This window comes from Eulemur rufifrons, chromosome 7 (genome assembly GCF_041146395.1).
Source record: "Eulemur rufifrons isolate Redbay chromosome 7, OSU_ERuf_1, whole genome shotgun sequence".
Taxonomy (NCBI): domain Eukaryota; kingdom Metazoa; phylum Chordata; class Mammalia; order Primates; family Lemuridae; genus Eulemur; species Eulemur rufifrons.
The window spans coordinates 115,657,874-115,672,961 of NC_090989.1; the positions used below are offsets into that span (position 1 = coordinate 115,657,874).

Below are 15,088 nucleotides of genomic sequence, written 5' to 3' on the forward strand. Positions count from 1 at the left end.
CCAAGCCTCGTCAGGGTATAGCCCTGGATCCAGAGACTGTTTCCCCCACCCCTGCTCTCTGCACAGTCATCCTGAGCCCTTAGCCAGAGCTGACAGACACTGACCCCTGGGGACCTTGAAAGATTCTCTCTTAAGAATCTGGACTTGCGGGCTGGGCACGGTGGCTCATGCCTGCAATCCTAGCACTCTGGGAGGCCGAGGCAGGAGAATCACTTGAGGTCAGTTGTTCGAGATCAGCCTGAGCAAGAGCGATATTCTGTCTCTACTAAAAATAGAAAAATTAGCCAGGCATGGTGGCTCGTGCCTGTAAGCCCAACTACTCAGGAAGCTGAGGCAGGAGAATGACTTAAGCCCAGGAGTTTGAGGTTGCTGTGAGCTAGCTGATGCCATGGCACTCTAGCTCAGGTGACAGAGCGAGACTCTGTCTCAAAAAAAAAAAAAAAAAAAAAAAGAATCTGGACTTGCAAGTTCATCTCTGGGTGTGGCTAAGACTGGCACTACTCTGTTGACAGACACAGCAAAAACCACAGAGAAAGGTGGGGACAAGATAGCTTTTTTATTTCCAGTTCCAATCTCTGGAGGCCTGGTCACACTCTTCATCTTGGGAGTCCGTGAGTCACCCTTGGATCTTGATAGTAAATTTCACTTTTTTGCTTGAGTTAGTTTCTGTTATTTACAACCAGAGAGTCTAAGCTGCGGTTCTCACCAAGAGTTGTACTGTCTCGGGGAGGGTCTGCAGGTGGAGTTATCACAATAATAGGTATTCCTGGCACCTAATGGGTGGGGGTCAGGGGGATAGACAGTCTCCACAAGGGACAACTGTTCTCTGCCCCACATGACTTGAATGTACCACAAGACATTCCCACATGTGAAAAACCTGCTTGGCTACTTTAGCCTATAGAATCTAACTCCGGTTTGTTGTGTGTATAAAACACAAAACTATTTCTGCACAACATTAACATCCACCAGATTTTCCAGAAATCCAATATAAATTAAGAGATGTCTGTATGTTGCTTTGATCAGAACTTGTTGGAAAAACCACGTCCCGACGTGTCACCAATACAACACCCCTCAGTCATCTGCATTTGTAGCTGTCGGAGTCGCCAATGCACATTGGTACACGCATTTGGTTACTTGATTCAATTTTCTAGTGTAGCTGTTCTCAAGCATTTATATTAAGATATGTAGAATTGTATAATAAATTAGTTTCTTCTTCCTTGTTACAGTTCAGGCCCCTGATATAACTTTAAAAATTAAGTATAGAGAAAGGTTATATTTAAATATCACTTCAGGATAGTTGGGGGAGATTGCAAAATACGTGTTGTCTTTCCTATTTTTTCTTCATGAACATGTACTGGTTTTGTAATAAGAAAAAAGGTTATATAACTTTTAGAAATCAGCTATTTCATCAGATGCCTGGGTGACACTGAGTTCCTTGGGAGGCAGGTCCTTACTTACCCGCCCTGAGCCCCACAGCACCACCTAGCGGTGTTTGCCGCAAATGCGTGTACACGGAAGAGCGGGTGGGAGAATATGGAGCGAGCGGCTGTCACACGTACCTGTCTGCGTGAGCTCCCCCATCTCGCACAGCGGGTGATTGGGGTAAAGAGGCAGGGAGTTTAAGGGGCTTTCAAAAGAGGTTCCGGATCCTTTTGACATGTGACTAACGAAAGCTTCCAATTTAGGATGATATGGTTTCCTAAAGAGACAATGCAGAGAATGAGTGGTCCAAAGAGTTTTCAGCTTCAGCCAGCAATATCCCAAATGTGTCGAGGCCTTGTCTACCCACAGCAGGGACTGGCTCAATCACTTCTACATTCAAATTTCATTATTACTTGACCACCGACACCTACACACAAAATCCCCTTGCTGTAAGGTCAGCCTGAGTCCCCAACCTCGGCTGATACTGAGGGATTCAGCTTTGTCCTCTACCATCCTTTTCCCCAACTTGCACTGCCTCCTGGGCTCCCTCTCTGGGAGGCCACCAACACCCACACAGCAGTCATGACCTAGGCTGGGAGGTGTCCCAATTTTTCCCTTCCCTGCCCCTGTGCATGTCACCTACGCCCAATCTTGCAGATTCTTCCTCCAGGTGTGTGTCCATCCCTTTATCCTTCATCCTCACGGCCACTACCTGCATTCTGGCCTCAGGCAGCTTTTGTCTGGACGGCAATGGGCTTCTCCTTGGCCTTCCTGCCCTTTAATCATGCCCCACTAATCTCGCCTTCTCCATAGCCACAGGATCAACTGAAAAGGCAACTCTGACTCTACCCTTCCCCATCACTGCCCTTTCCGTGGCCACCTTCCGGAAGGTGCGCAGCCTGCCATCTGACCTGGCCCCCCTCCGCACTCACCCGGCCCCCTCCCCCCTAACACTGTGCTCTGGCCACCCGGACACACACAGACACACACTCCCACCACTTTCTACATGCCATTCCTTCCTCCTAGAAAATCTCCCGCATCCTTCACCTAGGTAACCTTTAATCCTCCCTTCACTTTTCTGACCTCTAGAAAAATCTTTTAGGAATATTGTTAACTGAGTAAAATAACCAAAATCTCTGATAGCTCTTTACAGTTCACTGTGCAGTCTGCACATACAAGAGCTCATTAAATAGGGAGTGGTGATAAATACAAAAAAAAAAAAAAACCAGTTTATAAGAGATCTGAGATTATCTATATTCCTGCCACAAAGTATATGTGGTAAGTCTTTCTAGTCACTAACATACAATTTTCCTGAATAATGAAATGACCTACGAATCACACATCTCCTTAGAATGTATATACATTTTCCAGCTGAACAGGAGTGGCCAGATAGTGTAGTTCACAACTAAACTGCCTAGGAATCAGCTTGAAGAGAAGCGAAGATAAACTGTTCCAATGGCAAACCCCCGCTGTCTGAAAGCCCAATTAACTTTGGCAGTGCTTTAAAAACGGCTGCCAAAATGGGTTTATTATCTTTCAAAAACATAAAGCTAAACAAAGAAAATCCATCTTTTAAAAAATATGTTTTAAAATTAGAGAATGCTAATCCTTACATGTAGTATAGTCTAATAAATCACTCTGGATGGCTACAGGGAATGATGTCTTTCCATAAAAGCAGAGGGTATGTTGTGCTGCCTGAGGCTAAAGCACATAAACGTTTGCAAACTGGGAAATAAAATGTCCAGACTGATAATGAGGCTGCTGATAGGAACCCACATAAACAAAGGCCATCCAGCCACAGGAGCCAAATGTTCTGCTCCGGGCCATTATTTCAGGTTGGTGATTTTCTGAGGATCTGAGAAAGCTTTGCTGCCAATTTTAGAAATGAAATTTCACTACTGAAAGTGTTTGCTAAGATGTCCCAGGTTTTCAGGGCATCTGACTGCTTAATGATGCTTTGATATCTAACTGCATTCATTACTTTTTTTTTTTTTTTTTGGTGTAGAAAGTTCAACAGAATAGATAACAAATGGCTGTATCTTTTTAACATGAAGAGGACCGGGTGACCTGAGCCCCTGGACCTGTCCTGGATGTGACTACCCAGGCCCTGCCTGCCTGGCCCACTGCTTCATCCCTCGGGCCCAGCAGGTACAGAGCACACAGTAGATGCTCCAAAAATAAGTGTGAATGAATTCAACTCTGAAGTGTCCCATCCTTGTATGTTTCATGAAAACAGCAAGCCTTTCATAATCTGTAGCAATGAATATGGCAAGTTCCCACAGTGTTTATTAAAATATTCAGATTTTGATGAAAATACAGTTGGCCCTCCATATCTTTGGGTTCTGCATCCAAAGATTCAATGAACAATGGATCAAAAAAATATTCGGAAAAAGACCCAATAAAAATAACAATGCAATAATATTAATAAAAAAATAATACAAATAGACAATATAGTATAACAACCATTTACATAGCATTTACATTGTATCAGGTGTAATAATATAGAGATGACTTAAGGTATAAGGAGGATGTACGTAGGTAAAATGCAAATACTACATCATTTTACAGAAGGGACTTGAGCACCTGCAGATTTTGGTATCCAAGGGGGATCCTGGACCCAATTTCCTGTGATATTGAAGAATGACTGTATTGAAAATAAAGGCTGTTGTGGGTGAGACTACTAGTTGTACACCACAATCTAGTCTCTTGAGAACTTGGTTAGATCCCATTGCTGAAGTTGTAGAGGTTAGGTAGAGCCACACGACTAAGTATCCACTAATGGAACGGAGGGGTGTATGCCATTTCTGGGGTTAGGCTTTCAGGTCACGGGAGTGCCCCCATCACATTCTCTTCCTTCCCTCTGGCCCCTGTCTAGGCATGGCAGTAGCCCCGGTTCCGCCATGTAGGCATCCCCAGAGGGTGGTGGGAGCAACAACCCGCAAGGAACCTGGGCCCTGAACGACCAGGCAGAACCCAAACGACCTAGAACACTCAGCTCAGACCTTCATGCAAGGAAAGCTGAACTTCTCTGTTATCTAATGTATTCTTGAGTCTCCTTGTTACAAAAGCCTAGCCTTACCCTAATATAGAAATAATTATATCTATGAGGATAAATTTTATTTTATTATTGTGGCCTCACTGGAAATCCGCTATTATACTGAAGGCTGAGAGAATCAAAACTGTTACTATCTTAAGCCTTCAAGTCATTCACTTCAGATTCCTATTTACACTTTTATATGTATTATTCACACCTCTTTATGCCACAAAGCTTGAGACAGAACCCCGAGGCTAATCCACACACCCAAGAGAAAATTTACTGTGCTTTAGTTATAATCGGAGCGATGCTGAGCTCTGCGTGGACGTTAAGGCAAGCAGAAAGCAGGCAGAGACCAGGAGGCTGTTAGCAGAAAACACAATTCAAGGCCGGGCGCGGTGGCTCACGCCTGTAATCCTAGCACTCTGGGAGGCCGAGGTGGGCGGATCGTTTGAGCTCAGGAGTTCGAGACCAGCCTGAGCAAGAGCGAGACCCCATCTCTACTAAAAATAGAAAGAAATTATATGGACAGCTAAAAATATATATAGAAAAAAATTAGCCGGGCATGGTGGTGCATGCCTGTAGTCCCAGCTACTCGGGAGGCTGAGACAGGAGGATCCCTTGAGCTCAGGAGTTTGAGGTTGCTGTGAGCTAGGCTGACGCCACGGCACTCACTCTAGCCTGGGCAACAGAGTGAGACTCTGTCTCAAAAAAAAAAAAAAAAAAAAAAAAAAGAAAACACAATTCAAACACGTGTACATGGCTGGAAACTGGAATGAATTCACACTAGATTTTCAAAATTTATGCCAATTAAGGAAGTTATCATTTTACATTGCTAATAAAATGAAATTATAAAAAGATAAGCTCAATGTACTTTTCTCAGTGTTTAGCTTTCTGGATCCTTTTGCTCTACTAGGTGTGGTTAATAGCCCAGCTTTCCTTAGCTCTTACAACACCACTCTCCTGACTTCTTCCCTGTTTGCAGCTTCAACGTGCCCTCCTGGGGTCTCCTCTGAGCCTATTACATGTTGCTGTTTCCCAAGACTCTGGCCCATTCTTCGCTCCTCATGGTTCTGTCTGTGATACCACTCACGCCTGCGGCTTCGAATGCCATCAACATGCTGAAGACTCTCAAATAAACCTCTCTCCCCCAGCCACACAATGCTCTGGAGCCTCAAAACTGCACACCTGCTGCCAACTAGAAAGTGTCACCTGAACGTTTCATGATAGCTCAAACGTAGCACTGAAGCCTATACTCATGACTTCCCTCTCATACTCCCACTTCTGTGCTCTGTATCCCCGGGAGGGCACCACCACCAACCAGACATCCAATCAGAAACCTGGGCACCGTCCCCGCCCCCCTATAACCCTGTCCAACCTGTCACCAAGTCCTATTGGTCCCACCTTGTAACCTTCTCTTAAAATCTATCCCCTCTCTCCATCTCTGCTGCCACTCCCTAAGTTCCAGCCTCCACCATTTATTCAATCAAAAAACATTTATCACATTCCCCTCTATATGCCAGGCACTGGCTGAGGTGCTTAGGATGCAGCAGCAGTAAACAAAAACAAACAAAAACCCCTGCTGTCAGGAAGCTTGCATTCTAGCCTGGGGAAGCAGACAATACCCAATGAACACCATAAATGTGTGTGTGTGTGTGTGTGTGTGTGTGTGTGTGCTAGGTAACAGCCTGTGGCAAAAAGCAGAGCGGGATAAGGGGATGTGGGAGACCAGGGTGGAGGGAAGAGTGCCTTGTCATTTTAAGTGGACCATTCTGAGTAGGTCTTATTGAGATGGTGACATTTGAGCAAAGACTTGAAGAAGGTGAGAGAACTGGCCATAAAACTATGTGTGGGAGGAGCCTATCAAAGAGAAAACAGTCAGTGCAAAGGCCCTGAGGCAGCAGTGCCCGAACATGGAAAGAAGAGACAGCAGCGTGGAAGCAGAGTGAGTGAGGGTGAGGAGAGCGGCAGGGGAGGTCAGGCAGGTGATGGGGGAAGGAAGGGCAAATGGGCCATGACACCAAGTGAAGACTCTCCTCTGGATCACTATCCCCCTAATAACACAAACACTGCCACCAGCTTCCACTCCATCCTCTGCACTATGGCTGTCAGATCTTTCTCCTCTCCTCCCTTCACTCCCCAGCTCCCCGGCTGCCTGCAGCCTGCAGCCTGCAGCCCACACTCCCTCGCTACGTGTTCCCAGCCTCAGATGACCTAGTTCCTGCCCCCCTCTCCTCTCCACGCTCAAGCCTGTGAAACTAACTTTGAGGCTCCAACATAAGCCGGCCACCAGCCCACACTGCACAGGTTGTTCTCACGGCCTGAGCCACAGCACCAGCTGCTGCCTGACTTGCTCCTGCACAGCCCGTGGCCCCTTTCCCCCGGGCAGCCTCCTCTGATCTGCCACCCTCCCTCCCTGCCCCAGGCTGAGTCAGGCCACCCTCTTCCGGCTCATGCCCCAAACGTGGCACCCAAACTACTTCCACTGCTACTTCTTGCTCTTCCTCCATTTCTCTTCTCTCTCTAAAGCTGCTGCTGCCGCCACCAGTGCTGGCCACCCTGCACTGAGGGCTGGCCATGCCCCGGGCACCAGCTGTGTCTCCAGAGGTGAGCAGGCCCCCTGAGGGCAGGCACGGCCTCCCTTCTGTGACTCCTTACAAGCCCACCGCCCGCCCCTCACTCCTCCAGCGCAGCCACAGGCTGCTGTTATGGCTGCTTGTACGTGCCCAGCTCTTCCAGCCCCAGGCCCCTGCACTCCCCGCTCCCTCCATCTGGAACACTCTTTCCCGGATCTCCTCAGGGCTGCCTCCTTCACTTCGTTTAGGAGCCTTCTCATGTGCCACCTCCTGGTTCATGAGCCAAGAGCATGTGACAGTACCGGGCACATGATAGGAGCATAAGACTAATATTTGTTGAATAAATGCTGATTGAAGTGAATATTTTTTTCTTGCTTGGATGTAGAAAAGTGTATTTAATTCATATTTATGAATGCAGAAAACCCGTTTACTGAACATGGTGTGTGCATGGCTAATCACCTTAATGCTGGCTAAATGGAGCACTGTGAGGGTTCAAATGGCACCTTTCTCGCAAAGCGCGTGGCATTCACAAAGAGGCAGCGTCTACTACACAAGCTTTGAGAGCCCAGGATGTGGCACTGCGGATGGAAACTCCAGGACAACTGACTTGTAAGGACAAGCAGAGCTGCTGCTTGGCTCAGGTCACTGTGCCCTGCCCGCTGGCCCAAATACTTCCTTTCACTGGGTCACAAAATTGCTCATTTCTGAAGCTGAAATAGCATCTGGGAAGACAGCAGGCAGTGCCGGTGACCCTGATCCCGCAGCCCTGGAGGAGTCAGCAGCCCAGAGTGGGTCCACTGCACCGGGGTTCCCACTCACTCTCCCTCTAAGTACGTGTTTATGATGACAAGTCAACTGTCATTGTTTTCAAAGATGGAATTAATTAATAAACATTAACTAAACATGCACAGTCCACCCACTTTCCACAAAAGATTTAAGGTAGCTTCTAAAAATATAGAGCGTCCAACAAACTAAAACCCAGCAAAGGAAATGAGGGCAGAGGCAGCCAGGGCAGCTGGTCCCAGGAGCCGAGCCTCTCAGACAGGAGCTCCAGACACAGCCCAGCAGAGGGTCCTGCCGTCGCTGTGACGGAACGAGGGCCCTGCAAGACCAGCTGCAAAGTGCCCCTTTTAAAGAATGGCCCTGGTCGCAGTGAGACACTCCACAGTGCTGCCAGGCGGGCCCTGCCCGCAGGCTGGCACCCCAGAAGCCTTCCATCAAAATCGAGTCTTCCCCACGGAAGGCTTCCCTCCGCTCCTGGCCTCATTCAGTAAACCCTGCTAGGGATGTTATGTGCCCCGAGACACATCTGCCGAGGCCTGGCCCATCATTTTATTGCTAACTGTGCTTCTAATTTTAGGCCCATGCCATTTCCATAGACACAATTTGCACTCTCTGTTTAATTATTTTTCATCCTAAGGGCTTTCAACTAAGAACAGGCTGTCTCCACTTCCGTGAAAAATTAAAAGGCTGAAATAGTATCTGACGTGGCTTTGCAACTGCTGACACGCGTTGCTCTGTGTCATCTCACTTATCCCTCACCCCAACCCTGCGTGGTGGGTGTTGCCATCCCCACTTTAGAGATGGGAGGCTGAGGCTCAGGGACACCAAGGGACTTGCCTGCAGCCTCGAATGGAACAGCTGAGCTGGGGGGAGGACTCCTAGCCCAGTGCTCACTGCAGACTGAGACTGGCAGGGTGGGCCTCCAGCTGACCTGGGCTCCAACCTCAGCGTGTCTGCTGGCTTGCTGGAAACAGGTGGCCCTGCCTCTGCGGGCCTTAGTGTCTTCAACTCTGCCATCGCGTCCGCATGCAGGACTGCTCTGAAGGTCAGGCTCCTGCACACGGTACGCGCTCGTCAAGCACAGGTCACTCCCCCGTCCTGTAACTCTCCACTGTACATGATTTAACAGATTCTTGAAAATGACTTTCAGAAAAAGTGCAATTTGCCGGGCACAGTGACCCATGCCTGTAATCCCAGCACTTCGGGAGGCTGAGGTGGAGGATCGCTTGAGCCTGCGAGTTCGAGTCCAACCTGGGCGATATAGCAAGACTTCCTCTCTACTAATAAAATAAAAGTGCAATTTACCTGTTAGCCACCAGAGTGCAGTCAATTTCCGGTCGCTTTGTTTTAGGAATGACATACAGTGGGTACCTGTCCCCGTGGCGAATGAACACATTCACAGAGACCAGCTTAAAATGATGCGGGGCGTGACCTGTAGAGAGAAGCACATCGTCAAGGCATCACTCAATAGGTGTCAATCCCTCTACGAGGGTGTGGGGGGCAGCGACCTGGCTACGCCTGTGCTGAGAATCAGGAGGCAGTGGGGGCCACGGAGAGGTTGCAGAGCCCCCGTGAAGGCTGGGTGGGGGCCAGCGAACAGCCTTACAAGGCAGGACAGAGGAAGGTGAGAGCTGGTCAACGTCCCAGACCTCCTGGAATGACAGGATGCTCTGGGGTGTGACTGGGGACAGCAAGGCAGTGAAAGGTGGGCACGACTGCCAATGTGGCCTCACGTACACATAGACTTGGAGGAAGGTCACCGAAATACTGGGAACAATGACCTCTGCTTTAAGTCTTTCATGAAACAAGGCAGGGCACAAATAAACAAATAAATATTCAACACCATCCTTTGCTTTCAGAAAAGCAAAACTTGACATAGAAATTGTATTTTCCCACACCTTTATGGCAAGACCTAGATTCTGAGAATCTACTCAAGAAAACAGAGTAGCTGAGGGTGCCGTCCTTAGAGCCCACCAAGGCCATCTTTTCATCTTGCCAATGTCACTAAAGATCGTGATAATGGCAAACATTTCAGGCAGGCTGGTCACGAGCTGTGAGCTGTTCAGAGCTGTTACTTAATCCTCTCGTCAGTCCCAGCGTGGGTCCTGCTGGTCACTCCCGTGTTACAGATGAAGGTGCCAGGGCCCCAGAACTCATTCGCCAGCACAGCCTGGGGGCAACTGCAGGATTTGAGCCCCGCCATCTTGCCCTTACCACTGTGCTACGCTGCTGGAAGAACTAGTCCCAGAGGGGTGTCTGGCTGCAAGGGCCACGTCGGGAGGCGCAGCCAGGCCTACCTTCCATGCTGCGCTCGGCCACGCTCGGGATGTTGCAGTACAAAAGAGCTTCATAAACGGGGTCTGTCACGGGGGGCTCCGTCACCGGGTCCGGCATGATTCTCTTTCGACTCTTGCTGCTCACTCCATTCTTAGCCGTCGACACGGGGATCAGGTGGACTGCGAGGGAAGCAAAGCAGGTCACGGTGCACAGTCAGGAGGCGCCAGCCCAGCTGCAGGGCCCAGTGTGGGGCTGGGCTTCATTCACCCCGAGTAACTGCTCTCTCCCTCAGAACCGGGGTGCACTTCAGTGGAGCAAGACGTCCATTCCCCATTCAAGAAGTGTTTCCTGAGCCCCTACTGTGCCCTGCCTCTTTCTCAATGCCATTACCATCCCCTCACCAGTGTTACCTAGGCAACAAGTGGGACCTCCCGGAGGAAAAAAGGGGCGGCACTCAGGGTGGTTCAAGGAAGAACTTACAGTATTAACAACTTCTGACAACCTGATTACCGCATCCTAACACCCTGCTAATTCCAGTAACAGCAACAAGAAGGAAAACCATGATCACTTATTGAGGACCTGCTAAGTGCCAGATGAGGGTGTCTGACATACCTCATTTAATTCATCTGCTTTTTACTTTGGGGCCCCCAGAGCCCAGTCACAGGTACCCGCTCATTAATCCTCACGAGACCACTTTACAGAAGAGAGCCGAGGACCAAGGCACTCGTGGTGGAGGGAGCCCGTCTCCCGCCCGCTCCTCTGACCCCAGACTGGCTTCCCCAGCGCAGTCTTCAGGGTACCCTGTGTGGGTCCATCTAGCACCCTTTTCCCTTAGTGAACCAGCCCTTGCCCTCCATGTGTGGTCTAGTTGGACTGTCAATCAGTGTCCCAACCCCCGGCAGGGGCGGACCTGTGACCAGAGTCAACCAGGACAGTGATGGGGCACCAGACTCCTCTTCCTTGAGAGAGGTGGTACACAGACACGAGACGAGGCTCTCTCTTCTGGATGCTGATCTGTAGGAATGGGACCCTGGGGCTGCCCCAGCCATCTGTCCCTCCATGGACAGCCTCTGTCTCAGCGGCCCCCAATATTTGCATGCTTAGGGAATGTCTATTTAGCATCACAGATTTTCTAGAACTCCCTACACAATAATAGTTGTGTTTTCAGCATCCAACCATTGAGGAAAATAACACAAAAGCAAGTTTGCCCATGGATCTGTTTAACTTTAAAAGGTTCATTAATCCTCATAATATATATATGTGTGTGTGTACACACACACATACATATGAACAATAGCTAAAATAGGGACCAACCACCAATCTAAATCAATTTAAATTCCCTACTGGGAACACTCATTCTATTTTACAGAATGAGATGTTTTTATAAAATAAAAAAAATAAATTCCCTACTTTCTTCTATAAATTCTTCTACATAAATATTTAAAACTTCCCTTTGGCAAACAGATGTCATAAACAAATATAAAAGACAACAATACACCAAAAGAGAAATATCTGCAACACACATAACAGACAAATGATTAATGTCCATAGTACATAAGAGCCCCTACAACTGAAAAATCACTAAAGGATATAAACAGGCTAATTACAGAAAAATAAATACCAATGCCAATAAACACATAAAAAGGTGCTCAAGTTTATTCATAATTAAAGAAATGTAAAACACAAAACAACAGGATATCATTTTTCCCCCATCAGACTGGAAAATGTTTTAATGATAATATCCAACATTGCAAAGGTGTGAGAAACCTGATGCTTCCAAACACTGCAGGTGAGATGGAAACTGGAACAACCTTTCAGAGGGAGTGTTGGCAGTAGCCACCGAGTGTTCTCTGTGCATTCCCACTGATCCCATTATTCTACACCTCGGAATCTGCTCTACAGAGATAACAATGCCCATGCACAGATACGTGGCCACAGAGATTGGCTGCAGGGCTGTTTGCAGTAACAAAAAGGGCAACAGCCTACACACCCATCACTAGCAGAAAGAACGTTACATCCAGACCGTGGAATATTCCACCCCAGTTAAAAAGAAGGGAAAAGAATCAAAGATAAATTGTGTGAAATGCATAAGCCAAGTCACTGGCTATTGACGTATTAATAATTCTCTTTGTGTAAAGAAAGAACAAACTATAAATGTATAAATTCACAGGCATTTGTTTATTATGTAAATGCACTCAAAAAACATCCAGAAGGTTGTCCGTCATGATGCAGCAGTGGTTTCCTCTCGGGAATGGATGGAATGGGGTGTGAAGAAGGATTTCTACGTTTTTTACAAGTGTCTATATTGTTTTATGTATCCACACACATACATATGTACAGTCATGTGTCACTTTACAACAGGAATGCATCCTGAGAAATGTGTCCTTAGGTAGTTTCGCCATTGTTCAAACATCACAGAGTGCACTGACACAGAACTAGACGGTACAGCCTACTACACACCTAAGCTAGGCGGCATAGCCGATTGCTCCCAGGCTGCAAACCTGTATGGCATGGTGTTGTGCTGAATTCTGTGGTCAACTGTAACACAGTAGTAAGCATTTGTATATTTAAACATATCTAAACACAGAAAAGGCATGGTAGAAATACTGTATTATAATATGGGCCCATTGCCATTGATGGAAACATCGTTATGTGGCACATGACTGTATCTATATAATGAACACACATTAATATATCCTATATATATAAATATATACATATATACCTATAATGTCTAGATGTACTTTTTAAAATAATAAACATATGCATTCATTACTTGTGTTACCAAAACAACGATCACAGAGCTACAGAATTGGAATTTGAGAATTTTGAGTTTTACCAACTTAAAATTAGCCCTTTGGTTGCTCCCAGAGTCACTTTCTGCCCCAGCAGGTGGAAAGAGCTAGAACAGTTAACATATAGCCCAGGTATCAGAGGTAATTTATTATCTGGGGATTAGTGCCAGAGCAAGGGAATATGGAAAATCAGATGTCCTAAGGCAGTGTCTTAATGACCTGGCCCATTTGGCTGGTGGCAGAAGGACCCTCAGTCCTTGATGCTGCTTTTTTATGAAATCTACCAAATCCTGGCCCCCTGGCCATGCCTGTGGGCACACTCCCTTGGAGCCTGGGCAGGGAGAAGAGCAGCTAAGAAACCAGGATAATATGAGTGACACAGGGGCAGAGGGGCACAGGTAGGGACCCTGGGTGTCCCAGAGCCCCCACAGTTTGCTGGTTTATCTGTAAGCACATGGAGTGAGGCCTGTTGGGGCTGCCACTTGGGAACCATGGTGGCTGGGTGTACGTGACCCACCTATGACCCAAGGAAGCAGTGGTTTGAAAACCACAGATAAAGATCGGATAATGATCGGAACGAGAACTTCTGTCCAGAAAGATTTTATCTGGACTTCCTCTGGCATCTGGGCAGTCAGCCTTGTCTACTAGTTCAGACTGTGAGATCACCCTGTGCTATTTGTGCCTCCCTAAGTCACCAGGATGCATTGTCCGTACAGGAGGGGCCCTTCCAGGTGTTCTCCAGACACCAGGCATTTAAAGGAGCTTCTGATGCCTACAGCCATGGGGAAAGAAGCCTCCCAGCTCCATCTTGACCCCCACCCCAACTTGGTTCTCATTGTTCTGAACTGCTCAGAGCCGCCTCACCCCACAGGATGTTTCTCACACATGCTCTTCCATTTACTTGCAACTCTACCCTCAGCCCCGCTCTGTTCTCCAAATTTGGCCAACACCATAAGTGATCCTGGGGGTCACCTCCTGCAGGAAGCCCACCCTGAATCCCCAGGCAGTTTCCATGTCCTCTGCTATGAGCCCACCCAGCTCCTGGGCTGTCACAGCTCAAACCACAGTACATGTAAGCAGGGGTATCCTGGTTTGTCACCCCACCACCCCAAACGTGTAGAGGACTGGGACTCAGCCTCTTCCAGGTTTACATCCCCCACTGACTGGCAGAGGACAGGCCGTCCAGAAATGCTTGCTGAACTGAGCCAGGCATTGTGCTCCATGTTTCTGATGAAACAGCTCACTGAATCCTCGCGTGGAGCCCTGAGAGTTACCTAACCCATGACAGGCCTCCCAGGGAAGACCCCAAGCAGAGCCCAGCCAGGCTGAGCCTGGAAGGATGAAATGAAGCTGGCCACCTGGAGGGGAAGAGGAGAGGGGGGGCCAAACATGGCAGACAAGAGTCAGCAGGCTGCCTCCCGACGTGCCTCGGGTCCCCTGTGGGCTGAAGAGGAACCTGGGGGAGCAGGCGCTGGGCTGGAGGCTGCCTCTGCCAGGCGCTTTGCAACTCGCCCCATCAGCCCTCCGGGCTCACCTTGCTCATCTGGACAAAGGGGCTGAGGGGGAGCTGGGGGCCGGGGGCAGCCTGGACTGCAGGACCCTGCATTTCCCAACAGGCTCTGCCCAGGTCCCCAGCTCCTCCAGCTGCTGACCCCAAGCAGAGGACAGCAGCTCAGACAAGAGAAAGGGACTGTGGGGGCCGATAGGGACAGTGGGCAGATAAAGAGATGGGAGGATAAGGAGTTTCACTGTGTAGGTGGGAAAAACCACAAGTCTAAACAAGTGCCCTGGGGCCACTATGCCACCACGACCGACATGAATCACAGTGAGATACATCTATTATTGATGATTAACTCTGTACCTGACAGGCATGCAATTTCTCTGCGGTGTGGTTACCAAGTAGGCGGGAAAATTTCCATCAGCCACCTGTGACAAGTCTCTCACTGATGGCTGCTTGCCCCACTCAGCTCATCTATGACCACTCTAATCTTGTCCGCACATCTAGGCTCCTCAATATAAAGATCACGACATGGTCTCAGTTTCAAAGAAATGGCAGAAAACATGACCTCTGAAGCATTTTCTTGGGCCCCCTCACTCTCAAGAGCAGCCAACCACAATCTTCTTCGAATCTCAAGTGAAACAACCAGCTGTTGCTTCACCGCCCCTGTCCACCGCCCCCACCAAGCGCCCACAAGGTGGCT

At 48.3% G+C, this 15,088-nt stretch overlaps 1 protein-coding gene across 2 annotated transcripts in view; it reads right to left on the reverse strand.

Annotated features, from left to right (window-relative positions):
- Positions 1 to 15,088, reverse strand: part of PXYLP1 (2-phosphoxylose phosphatase 1) — a 57,827-nt gene that overhangs the window by 3,991 nt on the left and 38,748 nt on the right. The window contains exons 1-4 of one of the 2 annotated variants that reach the window (XM_069473156.1): positions 14,080 to 14,110; positions 10,113 to 10,271; positions 9,121 to 9,247; positions 1,560 to 1,699 (exon numbers count right to left, since the gene is read on the reverse strand). In XM_069473156.1, the coding sequence (XP_069329257.1) occupies positions 1,560 to 1,699; positions 9,121 to 9,247; positions 10,113 to 10,271; positions 14,080 to 14,110 (457 nt within the window). Of the gene's footprint in view, positions 1 to 1,559; positions 1,700 to 9,120; positions 9,248 to 10,112; positions 10,272 to 14,079; positions 14,111 to 15,088 lie in introns of those variants that run through there. The other variant, XM_069473155.1, reaches the window with a different exon arrangement.